Source organism: Cynoglossus semilaevis, chromosome 18 (genome assembly GCF_000523025.1).
Source record: "Cynoglossus semilaevis isolate Cse_v1.0 chromosome 18, Cse_v1.0, whole genome shotgun sequence".
NCBI classification, from domain to species: domain Eukaryota; kingdom Metazoa; phylum Chordata; class Actinopteri; order Pleuronectiformes; family Cynoglossidae; genus Cynoglossus; species Cynoglossus semilaevis.
In genome coordinates, this window is record NC_024324.1 from 9,325,339 (window position 1) to 9,353,316 (window position 27,978).

Sequence of the window (27,978 nt, forward strand, 5' to 3'; positions counted from 1 at the left end):
CCTGTAGAACAGAAATGTAAACATCAGCGTAAGGAACACATATTGGGTATGTACAGTGCCATTGTTGCTCAGTTTAAAAGAGTTGCAAAGACTTACAATGGTGGTTTGGGTGATGTAGGGGTGGTTGTTGCAGAACGCGTCCATTCTGCTGGGGTCCTATCGGAGTGTAGGAGGCTGTGTTGTTGCCTGTCCAAACAGCTGGATTGCAGAAATTTAAAATGATTAATGTGCACAAACACAAAGCATACTTTACCTAGTATATTCTAACACGCCGAGTTGATATTGTTTTATTTATAATCAGATTACGTGCAAATTTCAAAAATAATATTGCGCTTATAATAATAATAATAAGCATGATCATCATTACAAGGAATGGCAATTGATAATTGATGGGAATTTACAAACTAATTCCCATTATCAATATCACTTATCAAGTAATTTCCTTTAACGTGAAGTATCCATTAACATTTGACATTTTAATTGGACAAAAGTAAAAAAGAACCTCTGCAGAAGTACACGTTTATGTGAAAACTTGACCTATTTAGTTGAACACACCACTGGTATACTCACAGGAATTGAAGAAAGACCAACAAGACCAAGATCTTTTCTCGATATTGAGTCACTCTTTTTTGTTAGTTTTTTGCCATCTGCTGCCACCTAGTGGAATACTATTTAATTGTTCTGCCTGTCACTGTTGCAGAGACTAACAAAGAAAATATGTCAGACCAATTAAGCGACAATGGAGATGTTTTTCACAGTACACCTGAGGATTTCTCGCGGCACGGCTCGGTGGTTTTCAAATCACTTAATTAAAAGTTATCCAGATAATTTAAGACAGTGAACGCAGTGTTGCAACCTCTGATATGTGATTCATCAGCCTAATCACTACACCACATGTGAAGGACAGCACATCGATCGGTCAGCAGGTTTGTGTGTCATTCAGATCTGTTGCCACCATAATAAGAACGACATTGAGACTCAATGACAAAAAGCCTAGATGCGTTGACAGGACGTCGCATGTAGGTGCATACTGTGTTTCAACTCACTGTGGAAAACTGGCTGGCTTTGAGAGTGTTTATTGCTGTTGTAGCCGTTCTGTCCATGAGAGTTGGATGGGGGTTGCAGTGAATGGGAGGCCTGTGGCGGCTGTTGGGCTGCCTGTGCGTGAGGCGGAGTTCGGGTTGGAGTCGGAGGTCGAGGGGCCGGCGTCATGACTTGAGCCTGTGGGGATCCAGTTTGGAGATGGCCGTCATTGTGTCCTGCCTGCAGGGGCAGCATGGAGCCAGAGCAGGACACTGCGACAACAACAGGCAAGACTTCAGTCAGAAATATTCAGTGGAGTTTGTAATGAGATCCCCCAGATAAATATGTGCAAAATATCGGCCAATAACAGACGTTTAATAAAAACTGACCTTTGGGTGAGACAGGCAGGTTTGTGTATCTGCTGACAGGCGGCGGTCCGTGTGGCTCTGACGGTAGCTGTGAGGGAGGCAGAGGCTGGCCATAGTGTTCCGGAGGCGCTGATTGATGGTCCGTCAGAGGCATGCCTGGAGGAAGGTCCATCTGTATGCAGTCGGGGATATATTCCTCTTTGATGAGGCTGCCGGGAGCTGCTGAGAAAGAGTCGGCCAAGTCTGCTTAGAACATTAAAAAAAAATTGACATTTTAGTGAGGACTTGCCTATGTAAAGTCTCAACCTGTGTGATCAAATTGAAACCTGCCTTCTAGATGAAAAAACTAAGATCATGTAAAACGGCAATAACCTGGTACTATTAGACGTTTCACCAAGGTCAACAGCCGAATGTTGAGTCTTTTTGCAGGGACATTTTAATGTTTTCACTAGGACTGCCTGGTTTGCAGTCCAATACCTGTTTCCCAAACTTATTTTCTGTGGACCCGTATTATTAAACGTCACAAACCTTCACAACCCAAGTCAATAGACATTATTAGTAAACTCCTGGGAAACATTATGCGAGACGGAGCAAAAAGAAATCTCTTACGACCCACCTGAGGGTCGCGACCCAGTCTTTGGGAAACAATGTTCTACAGTACCAGGTGTACCAGATGTTTCCGACCCCTACTGACTGCTGATTCTCTTTAATCCACCATGCCACGCACACTTTACGACTTAACAACACCTGACTTGATACGTAAATCCTGACCTACCGTCAACAACCAACCAAGCTCTATAACTCAACAGTCAGCGTCCCTGCCCAATAAGCTCTAACTATGAAAGATGTACTGTATGTGGTAGCATGACGATCGATTCTAACAATGCAGTGCAACTCACCTGTGTTCTGGAGGCTGAGGCCGACTGTCATAGAAAGAGAACAAGGAGTGAATGGATCACAGCCAATCAAACGTCAAGAGAAAACAAAGTGGGGTCTGACTTAAACCTACCAATGCCTGGAGATACCACTCTCTCATAATGGTACGGGTTGACACACACGTTGTCATATTTCAGGTCAAAGGCATACTGGCAGAACTTTACGTGCTTCAGTTCGTTCTTGTGGAGGTCGGGCCAACGCCACAGTCGGGCATAAATAACATGAGGGAAACCTTTTCTCCCTGCCACCTGAGGAGAGAAGGTTACAGTGTCTTCACCAATACCTAGGTTCTACCACCTGTACTACGGTGACTTTTGTCCAGTCTATTTTCAACTTCATTTTGTGAATGGCCTCGGCAGAGGACGTGGTGATGAGCTCAGACATAAAGCAGAGCTAATGTCAGATGGGACAAACACAATCTTGTCCTGGTCTCCGGTCCTCTACATGGACAGCGTTCACAGACAAGCAACTATTCAGACATTCTGTCCAATTAACCGAATTAGCACTTGGACTATGGGTATAAAGCAGAGTAGATGGATGGATGGATAGATAGATAGAGAGATAGACAGATAGATAGATAATAATAAACTTTAACCCTAAACCTAATTCCAACTTCTCTATTCCGATCCAAAACCCAAATCCTAATCCCAAATAATCTATCCATATCCCAACCCTAATCCTGACAATAATCCCAACAACTCCATCCTAAACCCTAACACACACACAGGGATGAGAACTGTACCTCAGTGTCCTTGAGCACTGGCTTTATTCCCAAAAAAGGTCTCGTGGACATTCCTGGGACAATCTCTGCGTCTGATTGTCTCTGTGGACAAAGAATGTAAAAACAGGACATGTTTTAGTCTGCAGCAGATATTTGCTGTGTTTAACCCCCTTTTCTGTCCATCTTCATTATTAATGTCCAACAAGAAAGACATATCATGTGCTGGGCCAAGACAAAAAGTTCTAAGATGTTACAGTGTTTTATGTTGAACTAAAACACGTGACAGACCTGTTTTGTTTTATTTGATCAGGTTTTTTTACTCCTTTAAAACTGATTCAAAATAAACATCAGAGCAATGAGGTCATTTTAACTAATTTTCAATTTCAAGTGCTGCAAATGTTTTTTATCTTGTAAAATTATAAGAACATCTGTCTCAGAACTTTGACTCCCCTCTTTGGGCACTAGGAGTCTTCCACCCAACACGAAGCTCAGACATATTTCTACACTGTAGAAGCAAAAACAAAGTATATTATCTCGGAAGGGAAAAAGCACACTCACTGGACAAACGTGAGATCTGAATTTAAAAGGAAATGGGATACGAGCAAGAGTTACCTGTTATGTCCTAATGTTGAGGTATTTTTAAAATGCCCTTTAGAACCGTGAAATGAAGACGACTCGTATAAAAAAAAGTATATGAATTTATTCCTCTGCCTAAAATTAAGGCACTTTATATAAATAGCCGCCTTAAAGAAACCAATCAGTTTTTTGAGTGTGGGCGATTTTTGGGGGGGGGGGGAATACATTCAGAGTAAATGAAACCCTAACGTGACAATTAACCACACGAGTTGATATATAAATTATTAATTAACATTTGAATTCACGCTGCACACCGAACACCAGACTGACCTGCAACCGTCCGTCGAGTGTCCTCTGGATTGTGACACACTTGCTCGGGTGGACACCGTTAGTTGTGATGGCAGTGATGAGTGAGTCCAGCTCGTCCTTCTTTTCCTTCAGCTTCTTCACCAGGCTCTCAATGGCACGTTTGGCGAAGCCTTCATTCTCTCCACCCTGCCGATGGCACATCAGGCTGTGGACGATGCTGAGGCAGGCGTCGTTGCTGCTTGGGTGGTTTACGGACATGACGCTGCAGCCACAGGGACAAAGAGATGTGTTTTTTTGCATAATATTACTAATCATCCAACTGTGTTTTTTTTGCAGCAGGGGAGTCAAACCCAAATCCACAGTGGGCCAAAATTCAAAACTGGGACAAAGTCGTGGGCCAAACTTAATATTTATTGGAAAATTGGCAGCAATTTGCGTGCTCTCCTCGCTCCAGATCTGTCATTTTTCCGTATGGAAACAAACTTATTTTTGCATAAACAAATTGGATGAATCTGGATCAAAGCTTAATATTATAAACACACGAGAAATTAAATTAGAAATAAAACCCACATCAGTGGTATTTGTTCCCTATTATGTCTCTTTATCTGTAGCCGTTTTGTTTTTTCACAGGTCGACAGCAAAAAAAGAAAAAAACATATGTGCTATAACATAGTGGATTCACCACTAATACTACAAATTCTGCCAGTATATAGGGCCTATATACTGGTGGGCCAACTCTAGTATATATTTGATATGATCTCGCGGGCCAAATATAGTTACACTACCGGCCAAATTTGGCCCCCGGGCCTGAGTTTGACGCATGTACACTACAAAATTAAATTTAAAATCTATTGAAAAAAAAAATTAATATAAAGATTACAAATCATTAACCCTCCTGTGTACTGAGCCATAGGAAAAAAACGAGTCATGTTGGTTAACGTGGTAATGGCCTTTACTCAGTTTGAGTTATTGTTGCCACTTTTTAAAGCCTATGGCAAAAGCAAAGCGATTTATGTAGAATCAAATAATAACTGATGCACGAGAAAAAACAAGGCAGGCACTGCCAGGACATTATCCTGCTACTGTTTAATGGGATCTGGCTTGTTGGAACTTTCAACGACTGTACGAGTGTACAGTCAGACAACTGCAACAGTCGGCCATCGTTGATGCTCAGCCTACACGTCAGACGTCGCCACACCGATCCAGACCTGTAATCTCCCAGTCAACCGGTCGATTTATTGGTCAATACTTTCCAGCTTGACCACAATTATGATTAGTCGTTTTTAGTCGACTTTTATGATATTAATAATTAATTTAGGACAAGGCTACCAAAAGCAAAAAAAATAATTAAGAACATTATTGTAGCAAAACTAGGTGTGACTATTATAAGATGGTCCTGACTAAAAGTCTATAAAAACAATATAATGATGATGTCCTCTAGGCCAGTGGTCTTAAACTTCTGGCCCGGGGGCCACTTCTGGCCCATAAATGTCTCACATTTGGACCGTGACCAGATGTCAATAATGAGTTTTACCTTCAATTTATTTTCAATAATTGCCCTTTTTTAATCATTAAAAACCTATGTAGGTTATTGAGATATACGGATTTGAAAAAGAAAAATCAATTTGTACTAGCCCTTTTCAATATATGATTATATAGTATTTATATTAGACAAAAACGTATTGTTCTCAAACAGCAGATGATGTTTTTGTATGGAACATTGATCAATGATGTGCCTATTTGAGTTTGAGATCGCAACTCTAGGCAACCTGCTAAGGTATGCAAGTCTTGCTTACCTAGTGTTAAGTTGGTCAGCCAATGAAACTTCACTGGCATCGTGATGGCACAGCTCTGAATCTGTCCCTGCGGGTAGACACAAGGGCGTTAGTGGATCAGTTTTAGGCAGACATCCCCAACCTTTTCATGTCACAGACCTCTCTAATGCAGTATATTATGTTCATGGTGGAGCAAATAAAAATGATGTGAATCCCAAAAATAAAGTGCATAAATATATCACTTGTACGTCCTGTTCACCATTTCTTATCCAAAGCCTTTGCACATTTCTCTGTTTTAGATGATACTCAAAGAAAACCATTTTTACAAATGTTTGTTTAACTTTGGACTTTAACTTTAAATAATGACATTAGTAATTACATAATACATTGATAATCCTCGAAATAAAACAGTGTTTTTTTGTTTCTCTGTAGTACTCTTTAACTGACGGTCCATCCGTCTTGGCCAGTATGCACTCCTCTGTTCACTCTCCTCTCTCCTTATTTACGTAATATGTATGTCTTATATTTCCATTCTACAACTCAACTGTGTATACAATTGTGTGGGAAAGGGTAATAAAGTCTAGGGGGGTTGATAACAGTGTGGGGGAGGTTCGTAAAGGGTAAATATATACGTAAATAATATAATAACTATCTCGACTCTACTTCACGGATTTTCCCATTTCGCGGTGGGTCTTGGAACGCAACTACCGCGATAGGAGAGGGATCACTGTATTTTATCATTATTTATGTGATTTTTGTTTAAGGACAAATTAATTACACTATTTATAAAGAGTCGATTCATTAAAAAAGTGAACTTGCGCCGTGTTTTTTTCTGAGGTTTGCCTCCACCTGCTGGTGATATGCCATACCTACAAATTGATAATAAGGCAGTTTATTTTAGCAATATTAGAAGAAAAAAATATTTGAATTGTTATATCGATTGTCTGTGATGATGGCTTACCATTATGATTTTACACATTATTATACAAGGCTGATTATATACACATACATACAACATATGCACCCACCGCAGCTAAAGACGTAGACATGTTTACAAGCTACATTCTATTTTGATCACTGTATGGTACAACAAAATGATGTAGTCAATGATGAATTTGAATTTACTATATAAATAAAATACATAAAAATCTGACGAGATACTATTCCTCGACTACTTGATTTACTATAGTCACTTTCTTTCTCAGAAGTGCAACATAACAGTGTGCAACACAAGCATCGGGAAATATTGTTAAATCTAATGGTTCTGACGGTGCGAAAGTCACGAAATTCTGATTTTAGACAATAAACTATTATCTAATAAAGAAATTGAAAAGAGTTTGTAGATTTGGAAGACATGAATATCATTAATGACAAATTGAAAAATGTGCTCACATGAGACAGATGTAAAAAAAAACAAATACAGACAGATTGGGATTGTTTACATCAAGAGACGCAAAGAAATGTATGCATCTGAGGTCAAGTATTTAATTTACGCCTTAGTATAAACGACTATATACGTAATATAATGAGCTGTAACAGTGTTGTAGTAGATTATAACAATAACATTACAACAATACCAAATAACACTTATATGTTCTCAAAAATCAATTCCCTACCCTGTTGAGGTGATTTCGGATTATCCACATACTGTAGACGCGTGAAGAGGTATTTCAAACATACCGTACACCATTGTTATCTTGAGGTACATTTTCCTACCATTAGACGTAAACCAACCTTGTGTCCATGTCTTTTCTTTACCTTGAATCAACCAGGCCCCCGGTGCTCTCTCTCTCTCTCTCTATCTCTCTCCCCCTCTCTCATTCACACACACACACACACTCATGTGATATCCCCCCACACACGAAGCCTGACATGAAACTTGTATGAGCTCACATGTGCTGTGTGTGCCGTTACCTGTCTGCACCCGAGCCCAGGCCACCGCACTTCCCTTACTAACATCACAAATCTGATAACATACGCCACGCATTCCGCTGTCTCAACAAGTCAAAGTCATGTTTTACCATGTTCACGAGTGCTTTTGGCACGACCGGAGCATGAACATGACAGTGACATAAGTAAGACATTAGTTATGACAACCATTAAGCCAAATGGTAAAAGACTGGTGTCTCAATGTTTTTTCAGTTGTTTGTTCGACCTAGAGGGATAACTGGCGGGAGCGAGGAAAGAAGAGACGTAGATAAATGGCTTCTTTACTTACACATGAGCCGGAGCAAAGCGAACAACTTGGACAGAAAGGTCTCCGAGCCGCAGACAGCTCTCCCACCGCAGCTGCTGTGTCTCTGTTTATAGCCCTTTGTACGGGTGCGACGTGACGCTTAATATACACGTAGCCTAGCTCGGTTTCTCTGAATTACACCTACTGTTTATTCGTCTAACGCTGTGTATCTTTGGCTGCTCTCTGTCTCTCTCCGTTGTTTTATCATCGCTGTCTCCTGATGCATCCTGCCTGATACTCGCGCGCACGTTGCAATAACAATAGTGGGGAGACGCCGTGCGCGAGGCGTCTCGACATGCTGTAGCCAATGGGGGCGCATCTTTTACCGGGACCGCCTCCGTTAGCCAATAGCAGAGCTTCTCTCACAGCAGACCCGTGAACCAAGCGCTGTCTGGTTCGCCCAGATTGACAGGCCCGTGAGACTGTTTCTTTAAGGTGGCGCCGCTGAGATTAGTGTCCCATCCTCCACCGCCCAAACACACACACACGCTTGTCTCTCTCTCTCTCTTTCTCTCTTTTTGAGGACTGCTCGTATACATGGTATTCCTAGTCCCCGAACCAGAATAACTTCAGATTTATTTAAACCCTAATCCTAATTTAGTTTTAAATCCTCACCTGAATCTCCGTACTTAAACCTAGTCTTTTGTGTAGATAAACGCACTAATGGTTTAAATGTAACATAATCCCAACCTAAACCCTGGGTTTTATATATCAATTTCACTATGTAAGGGATCTGGAATAGTTTTAATCTTCCTCATTTTCCAACCGGCTTCTGGACACACCCTGAGGCCTAGTCAAATTCAGCAGACCTTCCTCATGCCAACCAGCAATTGTCAAAACACTGGATGAGATTTGTTATTGTTCCAAAAGTACGAAATACCCAAAGATCCCTAAAAAAACCCGAACTTAATTTAAATAGTTGAATTAAAGGTTAAAATGTCACCCACAGATTACAAGTGTGTTTGTCCATGGATACATAAGAATTTTTAGACAGTTAACTCAAAAAAGAAGCATTGGGTGATTGTGTTAGCAGTGGCAGCTGATCTACGTCTAGGCAAAGACTGACCTTTAGCCAGTTAACAACTTTAATCTGAGTTACACCTTACGTCTTAACCCTGAATTTGAAGGAAACCACAGGAAAAAAAAAAATGTTTTGACTCAGAAAGAACAGGTTATATTCCTCACAAGGACTCTGAGGACAATATGCACACAAACTAATATGGTTCTTACATGCATTTTTAAATAGTCACATATGTAAATTACAGTTTTAGATTTCATTTCATCATTTTAATATTTTTTTTATTTTTACACCAAACGCTATACTTATAGCATCTGTAATTTTAAACATTAAAGTTTAAGTTTAGTTTTTTCCTCTACCACATGCATAAGTCTTTTGGGTTTGCCACATATGAGAATTGTATTTTTATAAGTTAAGTTTTTGTTTCTTTCTTATGAGGCCATTGATTTAATTTCAAATCTTGTTTTGCTTTAAGGGCTTTGTTTCATTTTAATCGGCAGGTTAACAAAAGAGCAATATACAGCATTCAATGCACAGAAATAGAGTAACAATACAACAATAAGGTTAAAGTAGCAAATATCCTTCAATAATTAATCATTTTAAGGTGATAGATTTTTGCATAGAGCATTTACAAAATATGTCAGCAGACAAGAATTCAGTGGCACTTATAACAAAAAGTAAAAACAAGGGACACACACAATGAAAACGTAATTACACTGTATGAATAATCCAGTTAAACTGACTCTGTGATGCATTTGCCTAAGGCAAATACAGTATGCTATTCTTCTTACGTATGTGAAGAACATATTTGCCAGTGATTAGAGCAAAGCAAAGCAAAGCAAAGCAAAACATACATTTAGTGAGTGCATGACCAACCAGGTAATAATTATTTAAGGACCTGGCCTCTTTACATTACAATGTCCTGAAATGATATGCCTCCCCTGGTGAACTCTTTTCACAGTTTTTTCCTGTGCAGAACAGGGTGAGCACGGTCAGGGTTTACTCGGAGAGCGAGTTGTGAACACCCCAGAAGCTTCCAGCATCGTCTTTCTCCGTGCCGTCTCTTTGGCCACGTTGTGGTTGAGTCGCCTCAAACGTTCCTGATGACAGAAATATCGAGATTGATGCCTTGTTGAAGACATAGCAGTACCTAAAGGCTTACCAGAGGGTTCTGTTTTCCCCCTAAACACTGCAAAATAGCAATATTCTCTCTCAATAATTAAATGTTTATATTTAAGCCTTTACAAGGATAATGTGTCATTTACAGCAGCTCATTAATGTCAACATTAACATGATTTTTGTCTATGCCATGTGGAGGACAAAAGTCCTCCAAGACAAGGTGTCACTTACCACCACTTTGGTTAATTCTCGTCACATGAGAAGACATCAAAGAGAGACCCTCCAACCCCCTAATACACAGACAGACACTGACCTGAGCATTCTGCAATATGTTGTTTACTAGCACCACTCTTCGTCTTGCGTTCAGCAGCTTCTTTACATAGGGGTCCAAATCCAAAGCCACCTTCTGGTGTTCATTTATTCTGCATAACTCTGCAACGAATATACACACACACACACGATTAACTTTCCCGCATGCAAAGCTCAAAGTGATTGAATGTAGTACCGTGTATTACCTGTAGCGAGGTTGTCTATGTGTTCTCTTAATTCAACCTGGCTTTCCCTGCAAGTGATAAAACAATAAATATGAGTCAAGAGAAGATGCATAAATTTAAGCGTGAGTAAAAATGACAACTCAAGAAATGACTGCACTTGATTTTGCCAAATGAGGCGGCAAAACTGAACATTAATCTGCAATCCTAAATCTCACATTCCTCCCTGTTAAAAGGAAGTTAGGAAGGCGCGACTGTTGATCAATTTTTCTTTAAACAACTCTCAAAAGTGACATTTTGGAAGGTTTAAATTAGTTTTCTACTTACAGGTCTTAGTCCCGAGATTGACTACAAAACAGCTTTCAATCAAGAACTGAATTTGCCCTGAGGGCAATTAAAAAACTGTATGGCAGTGGTACATACACGTTAAAAGAATAAATATGTGCATATATGCATAAAAAGAAGGTAAATATTATATACAATTTAGACTATTTCGATAGCACCGTCACAAGTAACTTAAATAATCTCCCTATTCTTGTATTGGTAATTGGCTGCCCAATGCCCAAAATAATTTAAGAACGATTTTCATAGCGTAAGATGACAACTAACATCATCTATCGGTGTCAAAACCTCTTATAGTAATGGAATTACTAGTGTTTAATAGCAATGCTAAAAGCAATCTGTAGGTCCAAAACGATTAGCATCTGTCACGGGACAACACCGGGAAAATGGGGGGTGGGGTGCTAGGTGAATGTGGCTGTGTGTTAGCAACAAAGAAGCATTTACCTCACTGAGTGTACATGGAGGTCCAGCTGCTGGATAGCAGGCTTTAAAAGATCTAGAAGCCCCTCGGCAATGGCATCTTTACCTAAAGAAGCTTCCGCTACCGCCGCAGTAGCCATTTTAATCAACAGCAGAAGTAAACACAAACTGCATCGGTTACGTAGCTGGACCGGAAGTTGGGTCACGTAGCAGTGACGTCAAAAGAACCTCTCCATTTTCTCTCCGAGGATCCCGAGGACGAAGGAAGGCTGCACCATTTTAGGGAGCGACGGCTATTTAATAGTGTTATCGTCATTGTAGTCGCCTTCCAGCTACGTGTGTTTAGCTTGGAGGCTATTCCATTTTGATTTGAGCCGAGGAATAGGAAATACTACACACGTTCGTCGTGCCCTTTCAGCTGCTAAAGCTAACACTAACCTCCTGGAAGGCTTTCCAGTTCAACGACGCAACGATCACAGTGAGTGATTAATACATGTAGCTCTCATTAACTTATTGTTGCCTTACATTTTGTTTGTAGTGCCTCCAAAAAGTGTCTTAACATATAGGATTTAAGAAAATACTAGTAAAGAGAGACATTTTCTCCACTCGTTTTACATTTTTTACTCGAGTAATACGTCCTTTTGTGAGTGATTTTATACTCTCAACTTAAGCAAACACATTTGGGTTCAGTGAATTATCTGCAACACCGTGTGTTTCGGTGACCTTTTGACATTTACGTCCTAAATGTGGATTTTATTTTCGATTTTTATTTGAGTATTTTATTTGATTGTTTTGGAAATGTAACGTGTAATGTTAACATTTGAAACAACAAATTGAGGAAAAAGCAAGACAATAAAAAGAATGAACGTAAACATGGTTCACTGCCCTCACCACAGCTAAATAGAAACACCTGTGCTGTCTCTCTAAACTCAGCTCTCTGAGTGAGAGACAAACGGCAACAGATGAGGAGCTCAGTACTAGCTTGAGATAACAAATTAACTTTATTCAAATATCTTTTTTTCAAATGTTTTAAATATTAAGCATTTGACAGTCATAACTTATATTAATTACTTGAGAATCTGTTTGAAGGACAAAACCTTTTTTCTACCTACAAAGAGTGAGAGGTTTTTTGTGTAATTTGAAAAAAAAGATCAGATTTAAGATCACTCCCAGTGTAAGATTTTATAATTACAGACGCTAGCGTTTATATCTACATTTTCCACTCCAAACTAGGCCACATGGAATCTTGTCCCTTGTTGTTCTTCCCATTAATGACTGAGGCTACAGATTTATTCACTACTAAGGGAATGCTGTATTATTATTTTTTTCCATTAAATTGTTCTTCATCTGTCCTGTCTTTCACCAGATTTTGGAAAACTAAAGCCCTACCAAAATGAGTGCAGCCTCCTCCCAAAAGGTTGTCCTGAAAAGCACTACCAAGGTGTCACTGAACGAGCGGTGAGGCGCCACGCACCCTGTCAGCTGTTAAACACCAGATGAAAGGGCCAACCATGGCATATGACCATCTTATTGCTCTCTGTGGAAGGCTTCTGTTGGGGGCCGGATCCAACATGGATGCTATTCTGGCTCTCCTGATTGTGTGCACTGCTCACTCAACCTTTGTTTATGTTACGAAGGCAGTGGCAGTAGGTGCCGAAAAGCCACCGCTTGAGCCTCATATCTTGTGTGAGCAGTGTACACATGCAGATAACCGGGGAGGCTAGTGGTCATACTTGGTAAGCCTTGGTAAACCTATGCTAGATCAGACCACTCTCCTACAAAAGCCTCGGCATGACGCCCCTGATGATACGCAAGTATCTCCATGTAGAGTGGAACAGAAAACTTCGGCTACACCATGGAGATCGGGCATCTCCTGAACCCTTTCTCCAACTTCTCTCTCAAACAAGTGCAAGGAAAGCACCTGTAGCTCTACTTTCTACCTCTATCTTTCTCCTCTCTAAGCCAAAAACAGTGGTTACTCAGTCCAAGCATGGACGTGGTAAAGAATCCCCCTTCCTTCCCCCGTATCTCCTCCCCCGCTCTTATCCATCGTGGTTTTGATCACAAATCGCGGTCCATGCTGTAAGTGGCTGAGTGGCACAGCACTTCTCAAGTCCGGGGCCTCCGCTGGGTGCAGCGTGATGTCGTAACAGCCGGACAGCCGGAGGCCTGTAAGTGGCGAATTGTGCTTCTCGTCTATCGTCTTCTCTGCTCTCTCCTGTTTTACTGTCTGCACTGTAGTTTAAACTCCTCCTTCGTGATTTGCCTGTTTGAAACGGATAACTCAAAAGTAGAAATCGAAATCAAATCAGTGTCTACATCGTCCGAAAATGAGAATGCCAAGAAGTGGAGCATTGGTCTCATTTTTGACCACAGTACCACTTCCAAGTGTGTGTAGCTGCATCCATTAAATGAGAAATGACTTGATATGGAACCCTACTTCCTCCCTCTTCTGCTTCCATTGTCCCCTTCTTTTTACGTCCTCCCTCTTTTGTTTTTTTTTTTCCCCCCTCCCACTTCTAAAGCTTCACTAACATGCTGAAGAACAAGCAGCCCACTGCGGTAAGCATTCGAGCCACCATGCAACAGCAACACTTGGCCAGTGCCCGCAATCGTCGGCTGGCCCAGCAGATGGAGAATCGACCCTCAGTGCAAGCAGCTCTTAATCACAAGCAGGTAAGGTGAAAGGTCTAAGAGCCAGAGGGACCTTGTGTGATGCAAAACCGTGTTAACTTTCCTACACACTCTGCATCCACTGTAACCTCGGTGAAAGGAGTGTTTCAATTTTTACTTCTGTCGTGTCAAGTAATTACTTTTTGTGTACTTAGCCTTCTAAATGCAAAGTAAAATATCTGTCTGGATGACTCCTTGGTTAACTATATTGAAGTTTCCAGAATAAGCAGCCAGTTTTTTTTTTTTCCTCACTTTTCTTTGGTCTAACTGTACCATAAATAACTCTCTGTAGAGCCTGAAGCAGCGTCTGGGGAAGAGTAACATCCAAGCCAGGTTGGGTCGCCCGATTGGGGCTCTAATGCGAGGAGGACCGGCTGGTGGGAGAGGAATGATGCGCGGGATGCCTAGGGGAAACCTCAGAGGAAGAGCAAGAGGAGGTGTAATGAGGGGAGCTTTATCGATGAGAGGTGTGTTTTTGTTTTTTGTCTTTTTTTCTTACCTCACCCAACATGTTGAAAACTACACCAAGTAGCTCACTTTTGTCTAATATGCAGTCCTGTCAACCCTTGTTTGATACAGGAGTCTCTTATGGGAATGCTTACATTGACCGTAGTTACATTTTGCAAGTTATTGTTGCTTTTTCTTGAAGAGAATTGCTAAGACAATCCAGTTTGACCATTATCAACACGACTTTGTTGTCTTTAATAGGAAAGAGATTGTCAACAGGTGTGCCAATGCGAGGACGCGGCTCTGCCGGCCGCCTGTCAATGCGCAGAGGAGGTCGCAATCGTGGAGGAGGCGCTGGTAGAGGAGGGCCTATGTCCAGGGGAGCACCAAGAGGTGTAGCCAGAGGTCAGAACTGGCTGCATTATTGACCCGGGCATTCTAAGTTACTTTTTTTTCTCTTAACAAGCCAGTTGATCAGTTCCATCTCCTCACAGGCCGCGGTGGACTGCGCGGGCGTGGCGGCTTCCCCGGTCGCGGTGGACGAGGACGGGGGCGGGGCGCAGGCCGGCCAGCCGTGACACGTGAACAACTGGACAACCAGTTGGATGCCTACATGTCAAAGACCAAGGGTCACCTGGACGCAGAACTGGATGCCTACATGGCCCAGGCAGACCCAGATAGTATGGAGTGACCTTTGAAGGACACTTGCTTGACACTATAGAAGTGTTGAGTGCAATATGCACATAACAGTGTGGCTATGTTGAGAAGTAATTAAAACAAAATGTGGTGATTGTCCTGTACTTGGCAGGAAATCAGAGTCTGCCCATTTTACTAGTCCATTCTGCATCAACCTGCTCCTGTATAGCTTTTATTCTGTGTCAGTGGACCTCGATAGATGTTAGACCACTGTTTCCACACTTCTGTATTGGTATTTTCTAAAGTGTGTCAAAACATGTTTTGTTTTTTTTTCTAAGACAGGATTGTTTATTGCTTAAAAACTGATTCATACGGTGTTGTTTTTATTTGTTTGTTTTTTTTTTAAACAAAACTGAGAAACCCTTTGTATTTGCTTTTAGTGTAAGTTGTTGTCATAACTTTTGAGATTTGATTACGGGCTCATCTAAATGTCTTCAATGCAATGCCAGGACACTTGATTCTTAATGTCAGCAAAAGTTGTCTAAAAGCCAATTATCCATTGTCATATTAATGATGTAAAAAAGAAAAGTTCTTACTTCTTCAGAGTGTTGGCTTCCTGAGCTTTGGGCTTAACATTTGTATGATTAAAAGTAAAGGGTTTTAAATTTTTGTGTTTTTGGTGGTTATTGCAGATTCAATGTTACCTGGTCCAAGATTATGTTTACCTTCTATGGTAGCATTTTGTATTTTTTACTGTAAGATTTAGGTAAATACTAGAAATGTATGGAAACATGAAAATTAAGTAATAATGTAGATACAATGTTTTTTGGAAAGAAGTTACAGATCCTGACATAAAACGGTAAAGTATAGAGTGCAGCATTAGATCCAGTAGACTCTACAAATTTTACTATTTTGCACAGTTGAATTGGGTAGAACACTCAAACCCCCTAGAACAGGCATGGGCGAACTAAGGCCCGTGGGCCGGATGTGGCCCACCAAACTTGTCCAAATTGTTATTAATTTATATAATCATTGTAGGTCTGTCATGTATTTTAACGCTCTATCTATCTGCGCCATCTCACTTGGCTCCCCCTGTCAAATCTTTGGACCAATTGTGGCCCACGAGTCAAAGTTTGCCCATGCCTGCTCTAGAATGAAACAATGAGTTTTAGTGCACCAAAATGTTGAATCTAAAGATATATTCACCATAAAAAATATGTTAATGGTTTGAGTTGTCAATATTCTATAGTAAAAACCTAGACCCAGATTAAATAAACTTGTTGGTCAGCACACACTGAGCCTTGGTTGTCATATTAGCATTACGCTAAAACTTAAAATTGGGTGGCTTAGCCAAAGCAATGAATTCCACCAGGAGTCAACGGTGGAGTCAACTATAAACAAGACCCCTTATATGACTAACAAATATGAGGTAAAATAACAATAATGAAAATAAAAGTCACCGGTGACTTTGTTTTGTGTAAAACATTTTGGAATTCCGCATTTGGGGAAAGGCCTCCATAATAGTGTTTTACCATGTTTAAAATAAGTGTGTAACTTAAATTCCGCTCAAATCAGTATCTTGATACTAAAATTAAAAATAACTACTCAGAAGTTCCCGCGTCCATCATAACAAAAACACAAAAACAAACATTTTGATTTAATTTTCTTTCAGTAGACACATACGCCATAAAATGCAACATCAGGTTATATGGAGTGGCCTGTAAAGTATCGCTGTTAGCTGCAAAATTCATTTTAAAGGAAAATATTCGATGAATACATGTTTTCTATTGTATTTTTCAGCCCCCAAGTCCTGTATTACCTAAACTGTACAGAAGCAGCTCGAATCACCGTTTGCTTTTAAAATTTACGAGTTACCCTGAACGCGTTTCGGGTTGCCAAAAAGTAGATTTAATTGACGTAACGCAGGGTATAAATGCCTCGGTGACGCAAAACACCGTTCTCTTGCTTGTGAGACGCTATTGGAAGGTGGTGCTGGGGTTTTTAAAAGTAAGTTTCCTTTGCCGTACTTTTCTATTCTAACTATTAATATCGTTTCGAATAAGTAAAACCATGTTACAAATCTGACTTTATTATTTTTTTTAATTAGGCGAAACGGAACACCACGTTGTTGTACAGCGAGCGGTCATTTTGTAGCTTCGTGTCGGCTAACACCTTCCATTGGAGATAGTGAGAACTTGTAGTAGCGTTCTTTTTTTTTTCTGGTCGGACAACGCGTTATGCATTTCACTTAGCCATTGTGAACTAAAAAAAGTATATATATTTAATCTTAAATTAGTGTGTTAGTACAATACTGTTTATTATTATTATTATTATTATTATTATTATTCTACCACGAGGTTTCCACACCGTTAGACTGTTTAGCTTAACTGTGTACTGCAACAGCCACAGTGCAGGCTTGCTTTTGGGGTGGTCCTCCATCGTGGACTGACCCACAGACGGCAGTGGCCAGAAAAAACCAGGTTTTGCTTTCACCTCGGCACAATGTACATATTGCTGAAAGGTGACAATGAGGCCTGGGACATGGGCTCCTGATTTCCGGTTTTTACATTTGGTGATTTTGTGAGTAGCTTGTAAGGAATAACCAAATATTGGTTAATAATCAGAAATAAATTATGGCTGACAATGTTATTTTTATTCCACTTTATGTGCATTTAAAAACCTAGACATTATTTTGAAATGAGAACATTTTAAGAATTAGCCATCTGCAAAGCTACATCCATTTACTGTAATTGCTTTATCGAATGATTGCTCATTCATGTCTTAAGTCCTAGTTCCATTCAAAAGTCTACAAAATGAACATATTTGAGGAAATATTTTGGCCTTAGGTTTGTCTTTGAAGCTAAAAGCCTCTAACTCTGTCAGCACTTTAAATCTGTATTTTTATTTGCAGTCCGTGATGACACAAATGACCATGTGGCGGTGCGGAGGACGCCATGGAAAAGTTACATGACTCAAAAATGAGGTTAGTTTTTCTAGTTACAATTGACTCATGTCCCTTGTGTCTAAGTGACTCCTTGTAAAAGCTAATTAGACAATAGAGACACAAGAATTAACAAAGTGAGCATCTTGGTGTTACGGCATAGTATGTACTCTGGTCCTCTCAAGTGGTCCTTTGTGTGCATATTGTGCCTAGAGCAATCATTCTCTTGCAACCCACTGCTGTTTATTATAATGGTAGTGTTACTTATGAGAACTCACAGCTGTTTAATTGTTAGTGTTGGTGTCCCCCCCCATCTCTTCTTCAATATTTACAATTTTTTTTTTTTTTTTTTTGTCTCACAGGTAAATGGGGGGAAAATAACAACATTGGACTCTGTGTGAGTAGCATGACAGAATAATCAAATCCCTGAAGTGTTATGATGATTAGCATAAATATGTTCAACTGCTCTGATGTGTGAGTGAGAGCTGCTTTTCTGAACAACACTAAAGCTACCTGGACTGTGATGCCAAACGACGTGTGGATGTTGTGAACGTATCCTCATGTGAATTGAATCTCTGCCTCCGACAGGTCCAGTCACCGTCCAGGCCTTATTACGTTAATGCAGAAACTTGACGTACAGGTTGAAGATGTGCAGTCTTTGACAGTGGTGAGTGGTTAATTTTATTTATGTATTTATTTTAAAAGAACAAGCACTGTGTGGTATCTGCAGCCAGCTGCTCAATGAGCTGGTTTGTTCAAAAGCCAGTGCAAGACCAAGTCAACACTTGGCATCGTTGGTCTCCATGCTGCATGTGTTTGGAGTCCTGGTATTTTTGTTGAGACATTTTCATCAAGAGTGCTGTATTGAAAATCATGCAATTAAATGAAAAGTTAATATTCACTTTTTTTTTTTTTTTTGGTTCTGTAGGTGTGAGCAGCAAAGGTTTGCCTCCTGGACCCAAACAAACGAGGTGTCAACGCGGTGAGTCGACAGGCATCGCTAGTGACAGGATTAGAAGTCCCTAACGGTGGACCTGAGGTCTATCCCGACAGACCTTTAACTGTAGGGTCATGTCGTTGGAAATGCCTCACAGACTATATCTGTGGTTGTGCTTTACCCATGTGTTCACTATCTTGGACATTGTGGGATATCACTGCAGAACATTTGATCAATTAAATCTTTCATTTTAAATGGATTGTGGATTGATTATAAGCTTGTTACTATCCTTTTGTCTAAAGGAAACAATTGCAGTATCATGCAGGAGACTTGAGGTTCCACTTCAAAGGGTAAGTTTTGTTGCTTTTTTTTTTTTCTCTCTCTCTCTCTACCCTCGTCACTTGAATTGGTCATATACCAAGGCTTTCAGGACTTCTGGTTTCTGACTTGCTGTGGACTTGACCATAAAACAAAACTTATCCCAGTGGACTTCTGCAGCAGTTTGCTGGGAAGATCTGCTGGGAACATGTTCTTCTTTATACTTTTTATTATTTTATTTTTAATAATGGTGTTTAATGAAAGCAATACTTTGTCATTTAGATATACTTTTAATAAAATACTTCCTTCATTTCCAGGTGCAGCAACAGCGTGGTGCAGCAGTCAACACAGCTACTGGAATTTGGCACAGATTGACAACTGTTTTGTTTTTGTCTTTAACAGTTGGCCTTGTAATGCTTGTATAAACAAATAAAGATTCTATTCCATTGTACAAATGGGTTATTTTTGTAGCACAAATTCACTAAATTACTGATACAGATGCAGCTGTTTTGGTTATAGGCCTATAGGCCACGTTAATTCAAGCGGCTTCTGGAGTAGAGGCAGTCTAACACAGTGATTCAGTACCTTGAGGATGTGGAATTATTTTTTTTATTTATCTATTTCCCCCACCCCCTTTTTGGTCTGGAAGGTACTTAATTTTTTTTATTTATCTATTCCCCCCCCCTTTTTGGTCTGGAAGGTACTTAAAAATCTACTACAATAATAGAACAATGAACATGTAAATATTAACCCACTAGGTGGCAGCAGATGACTTCAAACAAAACTCCGCTCAAGCTTCACATGAAGCAAAAAAAAAAAAAAATTAATTTAATTAAATATACTTTTTGTGACTGGTGGCCCTGAGATACTTTCACATTTCAAATATGTACTGTGACTCAAAAGGGGAGTACTGCTTCAGAATGTTGACTCATTATAAAAACCCATCTACATGCATAGACAAAACTAACATTAGTGAAAGTGAGTTATTTGTCATTGTGACGCAGCACACCACTGCATACAACGAAATGTGACCTCTAAAGTAGCTAAGTATCTGTCATGACGATTGTCAAACACTGAGTGCAGTCGGTTGTGCTAATTTTGGCCAGTAAGCGGCGACATAGGCAAAAAACAAAAAACAAAAACCCATCATAATGACTCAAAATGGGGGAACAATACTCGACCTTGATTATCTGGATGTTCTTTGTGAACTGCCACGCTAATAATATTTGTCATTTGTGATTCTTATTAACCGAAAAGAGCATCAACAGCATCACCTGGTATTGCGTCATATCTCATCAGCATTCCTCTTTCAATGACACCGACACAAACATATACACAGGAACATATTTGTCCTACAAAGAACGTTTCTTTTATAGAAATGGACAGAGCACGCTTCTTGTCTAAGAAATTCAGATTTACTGTAAACAAATTAAAGTACAGAGATGAGTTCAGTCTTTAAATTCCGGTGCTTTAATCAAATGTTGTCTATCAATTGATAAGAAAATATATATATATATTTTAGGCCAAAAATTTAGTTGTCAAATAAGTCATTTTCTATCTATCTACTTCTACTAACCTAGTATCTATCTATTGTAAATGTTCAGGTGAAGAAGCTTATTGAGTTTGTTGGGGGGGGGAAACAACCTCCGAGGTGTGTTGATTTCTCCACTAGGGGGCAATGCTGTTTATCTAGCTGGAAAAGGAGACCCTGCACATTTCCATATTAGATCAGGTTTCATCGTGTACTGCTATGAGGCGTCTTCTCATCTTGTCTCGTTTGTACAGCACAGCCTGGGGGAGGTTTTTAAACATTACGTTTCCTCTCACTAATCACATGCCTGCGAATGTACATAAACTTCGTGTTCCTCTTCCACAGTGAGCTGTTTCTTATGCTACCGCTGCAACTTCCTCTCATAACCACGTAGCTTTGTATCCACCTCATTCGTTGTCCCTTGACTGCGAAAGGTCTCTGTTTGCATATTTTCACTCACGATGCAAACATTGCACCTAGGTAGAAAGCGACCGTGTTCTTTTCTTCTCTACTAGACAAGTACAAACATGTCACGACAGAGTTACATAAGGAGGACCCTTCATGGCCTTTTCACAGAAGCAGATCAAGTTCTAAGAAGCCAGGAACTAAACTTTTTTTTAGCCATGTTTTTTGCTATTTCTGTATCTGGAAAACACTGTCAATTGCACAAGGCCTAAAATGTGTTGCATGGAAATTTCCCTGGCGGTACAGTAGTATTCAGAACTAAGTGGGTAAAAGTTCACACAGGGGAGCACGTCCAAAACAATTTCTAGTCCAGGCAATGACAGTGGGCGGTGCAGGCCTCGGAATACCAAACAAATGTCGCACAGGACACCGATATAAAATGCCCAAATGCCCAATTAGTCATGGTTAAAGACTGTGCTATTGATGGAAGTATTATTCAGTATAACTTTGTCTTCAATACCAGTATCCAATGATGTAAGTCTGTTTTGTCAACTGTTGTTTTCAAGGTTAATTATGGAGAAGGAGGCATGGGGGAACTCTGACAAAACAGGTGTGAAGTCGTCATTGTTATGGAAAGGTTTCATGGCCTCATGACCTGTCAATGTTTTGGTACTACTCTTCTAAAGGTCAAACCATAAGATTGACCTTCTGTTGTCCTATTGTAATCTTTTACAGTGTTATATGTGTTCACTTTTGAACTTTTTTTTTTTTTTTGGTATAGACAGAGGATCGACTGGGGACTTGAACTGAAACTAATCTTAGACGAACCCTGAACACATCTGTAGTCCATCAAAGATCCCATTCTCAAATATGATGGGGAAAAAAAACCCCCAGCAATTTATTGTATAAAAATGGGATGTGTCAGAGGAAATAAATACACATAGTTATAGTTTTTCTATAAAATATATTCCAATACATATTATATCATATAGAACGTTCAGTATGGTATACTGTGTTTGTACATTAGTTTAACATTGAATGTCTCTTTTCATTCTATAAATGTACTAGTTTTTTCCTCCTCTAGTTTTTGTCTTTTTTGTTGTTGTTGTTTGTTTGTTAAAATGTCACGAGAACTGTAAGCACAATGATAATGAATGATGCCCTGCGGGGTTTTGGCTTAGGCAGACGGGTGTTTCACATTCAGACTATCCCTTCTGTCCTTTCCTGGTTTCTCTGTTCACTAACGTTCTGTTCTCTCCGTCTTCTTTTCACTTCCTGTGCATGAGCTAATCCATTTGCCACGCGGTGTTCACGTGCCACTCCTGAGCGCCGATTGGTCAAAACTGACACAAACAATAGTTCTCCACCAATGGCAGCCGTGTGCATGCGCTGAGCCACGCTGTTAAGCTAGGCTGTTTGTGTCCAAGTAAGAAAATTAAAATATTCTGCTTTACTCACGTATTCCCAGAGAAAAATATAGACAGTGTGCTGGAAAATAAAGAAATGAGTAAACATAGATTTAGATAGTTTGTCTATAAAATGTTTTCTAATAAATATTATACTAGATAGAACATTCAGTGTGAAATACTTTGTGGCTTTTAACTCGTTTTTATACCATTCAATGCCTCGTTCGTTTTATTAACGAACTGTGAAGGTATCTCTTTTAGTTTCTCTCTTCTAGTTTTTGTCATATCTGTTTAGACGATTACCTGATACGTGCCCTGTGGGGTTTTGGATTAGTCAGACGGGTGTTTCACATTCAGACCATCCCTTCTGTCCTTTCCTGGTTTCTCTGTTTACTACTGGCGTTCTGTTCCCTGCATCGTTTTTTTTTTTTTTTTTTTTTTTTTTTGCTTCTGATGCATTTGCTCAGCACGCACTGAATTCTCACAGCCACGCGGTGTTCACGCGCCACTTCTGAGCGCTGATTGGTCAAAACCGACACAAACAAAGATTCTCCACCAATAGCAGCTGTGTGCACGCGCTGAGCCATTCTGTTCAGTAGGGCAGGTCGTACCCAAGTAAGGCTCGTCATATAAAACCTACATCGAGCCTTTGTTTACAACATATCCAGAGTAGAGAGCGAGACGATAGACGTCGTACACGCATATATTTTATTTTTTTTACTGTCGTTCGTCTTTTGTATCAGCAAGTTGCAGCCATGGTGGCCATGACGAAAAGGTTGAAAACCTTTCAAATCGTATTTACGGACCCGAGTAAGAGTTTTTACTGCGGCGGAGAACGGGTGTGTGGCCGCATCGAAGTGGAAGTGAACGAAGTGACCAGGGTGTCTGCTGTGAAGGTTTTGGCTTTGGGTTCTGCTAAGGTCGAGTACCCTAAAGGCAAACAGCGGTGCCGACAGGAAGCTGAGTACCTACGACACACCGAGGTCCTGCGAATGGTCGACCAGCCATCAGGTATGGAAAAACACCACCTCTACTGTTAGTGTTACTAGCTAGTATTGCTGCCTAAATGTGTTTCGGACTTAAATGGAAATTACGATAGTCATTATCAACGTTAACCATGGTTTAATCGTGTTTATTAGAAACCGCTGCACTCAGTTAGCATACACTGCCAACTTTACTAGGCTGAAAAGAATTTAGGTCTCATTCATTCTGTTATTTACGCTCGCGCAGCTTACATTGACGTGCCAAGGCTTACAGAATGAGGTCATGCCAGATAGGGCACACCGTGGTTATTTATTTACAGTGTTGGTTAGAACACCTGTCAGTGTCAGTAAACTACACTAGAAACAGGACCCAGGGCAACTGTACCAGGCCATAAACAAGTCACACACAGGATACTTGACTGGATTCTTTTTTTTTTGTTTCCAGATGATGACGGATCAGTCATCCTGAGACCTGGCAACAAATATGAATACACTTTTGGTTTCGATCTTCCGTCCAGTGGGTGTGTATGAGATTCTATTTACTTGACTATTGATGAGAACACACGTACCCTTTGAGGTTTTTATTTTAATCATGTCTAAATGTGTGGCCGCAGGCTGGTTTCTTCGTACAAGGGAAAATTTGGATATGTCCAGTATTACGTGAAGGGCCTGTTGGAGAGGACACGTCAACCTACACTGGAGTGCAAGAAGCCGTTTGAGGTGGAGGAACCTTTGGATGTCAACACTCCAGACCTTTTGGTGAGTTGCTCAATAGCGAACGGCTAAGCATTGTTGTTATCAGCCCTTCGCCCAAATGAGTCATTCGTTGAACCGATGTCTCACTTCCTGCATTTTCTCAGTCCCCCACAGGCGGCATGAAAGAGAAGAAAGTCACATGCATGTTCATCCCTGATGGTCAAGTGTCACTAAATGCTAAGATCGATCGCAGCGGTTTCTGCGAAGGTGAAGACATCTACATCAACGCAAAGTTTGAGAACACCTGTTCTCGGATTGTGATTCCCAAGGCTGCTATCATCGCCAAGCACACTTATCAGGCCAATGGTCGAACCAAGGTCTTCCGCCAGAAGCTCTCTGCAGTGCGAGGAAACCACATCATCTCTGGCATGTGTGACGCATGGCAGGGCAAGACCATCAGGGTGCCCAAGATCAAACCATCCATGCTGGGCTGCAACATTATTCGTGTTGAGTATGCACTAATGGTAAGCATGCAGCTTTTGCATAAACATGTTTAGTACATTATTCCTCTGTGTTTAAAATGTGATATAAATGATTGTCATTGCCTTCTAGATTTATATCCACATCCCTGGAAGTGAAAAACTGATTCTAGAGCTACCACTGGTCATTGGGACTTCAGGACTGGGCAGCCGCAGCAATAGTGTGAGCAGCCAGGAGGGTTCCGTCAGTAATGCGTCTCAAAGCTGGGTGTCTCTCAGGTTCCCCTCAGAGCCTCCGAGTTACACTGACATCACACGCGACTGCCGCCTGGAACAGCCCCTAACGCCACTTTTGGACGACTTCGATGGAGACGAAAGCCCCATCTTTATGAACACCACGGCCTTCCACTATCCTCCACCGCCTGTTTACACAGAGGTAGGTCTCTCAGTCACACGGGTTGAACATTTAAATGTCGGTCTACCTCGCAAAAGCATCACTGGCTTATCATTTTTTGTTTGTTTTTTTTTGTGCAGACCGAGGAGGAGTACCGCATGCTGCCTGTGTGCTGAAGATAAGGTGCAGCTGTCGGAGTCTGTGTTCATTTAGGGCACTTGAAAAGAAGCAGAATGTCCACATGGCGAGACGTGGCGAGACGATGGTAAATTGAAGCAAGGAAGCCTCCCGTCTGTTCTTCCAGTCGCCTTTGCCGCTGCATCATCGCAGCCGATCCGTCTACAGTCTTCCTCTTGGCGATCAAGTTGAAGCAACGTCATCTGTGCTTCCTGACATTTCCTGAAAGGCTGTTGCTTTAAAGACTCACACTGTTTGGGGTCTTGCTGTCCATTTACAGCCCCTTCATATCCATGTGTGTTACTTGGGGCCAACCGTGGTATAAGTCAGCCCCTCCCTCCCAGTCTGCTGTGGCATCATTGTTTTTTTTGGGGGGCTGGGGGGGTTGTCTTCTCCTCATGATATGTCATTCCAGTTAAGTGCTGCGTTTGCAGAAGTTCTGTAAAGGGCTACTGCGACATTTGTTCCCTTTATAGAATAAGCCTCATTATCTGTCCAGTAACAGCATCTAAAAGAGTATATACATATATTTTTTTGCTGTCTTAATGCACTTTCTCGATTGACGCATTTGCTTCCATTACTGCCTACAAGTTTGTTTGGTTTGAACAATTTTTGTCTTGTGGTGATTCGTTACATACTTTTGATTTCTGAGAACCTCTGAGATTGAACTTTTATACTCCAGTTTGGTGGTAAGCTGTATCTTCTTGCATATGCTGGACACTCGCGCGATCAGATGCTGGTTACGTAAGAACATTCATTTGTACATTGTAAACAATCTGCAGTTGTCCTAGACAACATTTCACTGTGAGATCGCCTCTGCGCTTTTGCGTGACTTTTCTTCTTTTAGGGCGCAAAGAGAAATTACTGTTAAAGACTGATTTGTAAGAAGTGTTTGCAATGCATCCTTTAAACTTACAAGTATTTTTGTATGAAACCCCATGGGTTGTTTTTTTATAAATAAAGACATTTTCAAATTTACAATCGCGAGGTCCTCTTTCTTTTGCCAAGATGGTCTAGAGACCTGTTTAAAAAAGTAATCCAAAAGTTGTTAAAGTGACGTGTAAACGTCTTTGTAAAGTTGGCAAGCTCAAAGATATAAAAAGGAAATGATGCTAAGAGTAGTTTAGCAGCCCTAACACAGACATACACTATCTAGCTGCTACAGCATAATAGTTTTGAAGCCTAGAGCGTTACCTTTCCTGGTTTTGTTGGGTTAGTGTGAATGAGAAATGATATTATAATCAAAGAAATGTGTGCCACGTCAATAAGGTAAGTGTTGCTTGTCAACTTTTGCCCAAAAATGCTAAAAAAAGAAAAAGTCCTAGAAATACCTCAAAATGTCAAAATATCACCAAAAACATCCTGAGTTTTGTTGTACCAACTGTGTCAGAATGACAATAAAGGCTGTTCTATTATTTTCTAAAAACAAACAAGACTATACCGTTACTATCACGAAAAAGTCCTAAAAAAGAAAAAGTCTAGAATATCTCAAAGCTTATATACAGTTTGTTGGTCACACAACACTTGGAATGATCATCGCCTTTGCACTTTATAGCCATGGGGTGATCACGCGCCACTTCTGAGTGCTGATTGGTGAGAGCTGACATAAGCAAAGACTCTCCACCAATAGGAGTTGTGTGCCGTCGTGAGCCTGGTTCAGCGCAGGCCTGTTCAGTTTGTCAGGTCAGGTCATTGCCTGCAGTTGGAATGTTTTCGTATTGGTGTTCTGTTGTTCTCCTTAGATTTGCAAAGAAACTAGTTCAGACAGGTTCTGTGACCTGTCTGCAAGCGTGGTCAGTGTTCCACAAAGTTATGTCAACAGTCAGCATGCACACCTTTCTTCAGTACTTCTCCATTTGGTACAGCATAACAGCAGCATTCAATAACAGTATAAACTGATATGGAAACTTAATCTAATGAATATATTGTAAAGGTTGAATAAATGTATTTACAATCTCTTAAATATGAATATATATATATATATATATATATATATATTCATTTTAAAGAACAAACAATGTTGTTTTAGTTTATTTATTTTAAATATGTGACGTGTAAAGGCTTGATGAAAAATAGGTCACGAAATGTTGTTTTATTTATAAATTCAGCCTAAAATGAGTTAATATTCTTAATTAGCTAATGCCTGAAAACACGCTTCCAAGTGAATAATTTGTGCAAAAAAACTCAACAAAAAACATTTTATGTGAACATGTCAAAATATCACAAAAAAGAAAACAAGGAAGACTATAGTCTTACTATCACGAAAAAAATCGCGCAGATATTGGAACGTTTGTATACCGAAAATAGGAATACGTTGCACGGTTCTTATTTCCGGTTGTGGAACACTGCCGCATGAGACACGAGTGTAGTGTGGACTCGTTGGCTAAATCAGATTGATTGAAACGGTGGGTTTTTTAAAAAAAACAATTGTCAATTGTCAATCCTCTCCTTGAATCGCAACCTTAACGTGGTGGAGGGGTTTGAGTATCCGAATGAACCTAGGAGCTATGTTGTCGGGGGCTTAACGCCCCTGGTAGGGTCTCCCAAGGCAAACAGGTCCTAGGCGACGGATCAGACAAATAGCGGTTCAACCCCCCCTTTGTGATGAAGAAAAATACAGC

General features: G+C 40.4%; 5 protein-coding genes, 2 long non-coding RNA genes and 2 other non-coding genes across 11 annotated transcripts in view; 6 read left to right on the top strand and 3 right to left on the bottom strand.

Moving 5' to 3' along the window:
- Positions 1-9,284, bottom strand: part of smad10a (SMAD family member 10a) — a 12,892-nt gene extending 3,608 nt beyond the window's left edge. The window contains 9 exon segments of the mRNA XM_008331550.3: position 1; positions 55-198; positions 1,047-1,295; positions 1,413-1,613; positions 2,291-2,314; positions 2,401-2,575; positions 3,955-4,195; positions 5,730-5,796; positions 7,927-9,284. The exon segment at position 1 is cut by the window's left edge and continues 38 nt beyond it. Of these exon segments, the coding sequence (XP_008329772.1) occupies position 1; positions 55-198; positions 1,047-1,295; positions 1,413-1,613; positions 2,291-2,314; positions 2,401-2,575; positions 3,955-4,195; positions 5,730-5,796; positions 7,927-7,930 (1,106 nt within the window). The 5' untranslated portion in view covers positions 7,931-9,284.
- A 423-nt stretch (positions 9,285-9,707) lies between these two features.
- snapin (SNAP associated protein) lies at positions 9,708-11,507 on the bottom strand. The gene is made up of 4 exons (XM_008331551.3): positions 11,359-11,507; positions 10,597-10,643; positions 10,395-10,513; positions 9,708-10,062 (listed from the first exon to the last, which is right to left on the bottom strand). Exons 1-4 carry the CDS (start codon positions 11,472-11,474, stop codon positions 9,955-9,957), a joined length of 390 nt encoding a protein of 129 aa, XP_008329773.1. The 5' UTR covers positions 11,475-11,507; the 3' UTR covers positions 9,708-9,954.
- Positions 11,508-11,673: 166 nt separating this feature from the next.
- chtopa (chromatin target of PRMT1a) lies at positions 11,674-15,759 on the top strand. Its single transcript, XM_008331552.3, has 6 exons — positions 11,674-11,812; positions 12,701-12,792; positions 13,860-14,010; positions 14,300-14,474; positions 14,716-14,859; positions 14,949-15,759. Exons 2-6 carry the CDS (start codon positions 12,728-12,730, stop codon positions 15,143-15,145), a joined length of 732 nt encoding a protein of 243 aa, XP_008329774.1. The 5' UTR covers positions 11,674-11,812; positions 12,701-12,727; the 3' UTR covers positions 15,146-15,759.
- Positions 15,760-17,042: 1,283 nt separating this feature from the next.
- Positions 17,043-19,737, top strand: LOC103394307 (uncharacterized). Of its 2 annotated transcripts, XR_523129.3 has the most exons (7): positions 17,045-17,097; positions 18,002-18,073; positions 18,394-18,428; positions 18,620-18,698; positions 18,960-19,013; positions 19,271-19,318; positions 19,604-19,737. It is a non-coding gene; the product is annotated as an uncharacterized LOC103394307 (long non-coding RNA). The 2 variants fall into 2 exon arrangements; XR_523130.3 differs by lacking the exon at positions 18,394-18,428 and having other exon boundaries at positions 17,043-17,097.
- On the top strand, positions 18,741-18,878 carry LOC112488574 (small nucleolar RNA SNORA8). The gene has a single exon (XR_003052792.1). It is a non-coding gene; the product is annotated as a small nucleolar RNA SNORA8 (small nucleolar RNA).
- On the top strand, positions 19,065-19,198 carry LOC112488579 (small nucleolar RNA SNORA18). Its single transcript, XR_003052797.1, has one exon. It is a non-coding gene; the product is annotated as a small nucleolar RNA SNORA18 (small nucleolar RNA).
- A 2,585-nt stretch (positions 19,738-22,322) lies between the features above and the next one.
- Positions 22,323-23,125, bottom strand: LOC103394308 (uncharacterized). Its single transcript, XR_523131.3, has 2 exons — positions 22,932-23,125; positions 22,323-22,710 (listed from the first exon to the last, which is right to left on the bottom strand). It is a non-coding gene; the product is annotated as an uncharacterized LOC103394308 (long non-coding RNA).
- A 150-nt stretch (positions 23,126-23,275) lies between these two features.
- txnipa (thioredoxin interacting protein a) lies at positions 23,276-26,335 on the top strand. Its single transcript, XM_008331554.3, has 6 exons — positions 23,276-23,639; positions 24,057-24,132; positions 24,226-24,370; positions 24,472-24,831; positions 24,920-25,222; positions 25,321-26,335. Exons 1-6 carry the CDS (start codon positions 23,384-23,386, stop codon positions 25,354-25,356), a joined length of 1,176 nt encoding a protein of 391 aa, XP_008329776.1. The 5' UTR covers positions 23,276-23,383; the 3' UTR covers positions 25,357-26,335.
- A 1,144-nt stretch (positions 26,336-27,479) lies between these two features.
- LOC103394310 (eukaryotic translation initiation factor 3 subunit I-like) overlaps positions 27,480-27,978 on the top strand; it is a 7,866-nt gene continuing 7,367 nt past the window's right edge. For both annotated transcript variants that reach the window (XR_523132.3, XR_003052670.1), the window contains exon 1: positions 27,480-27,762. The gene's annotated coding sequence lies outside the window, so the exon portion shown is untranslated. The remainder of the gene's footprint in view (positions 27,763-27,978) is intronic.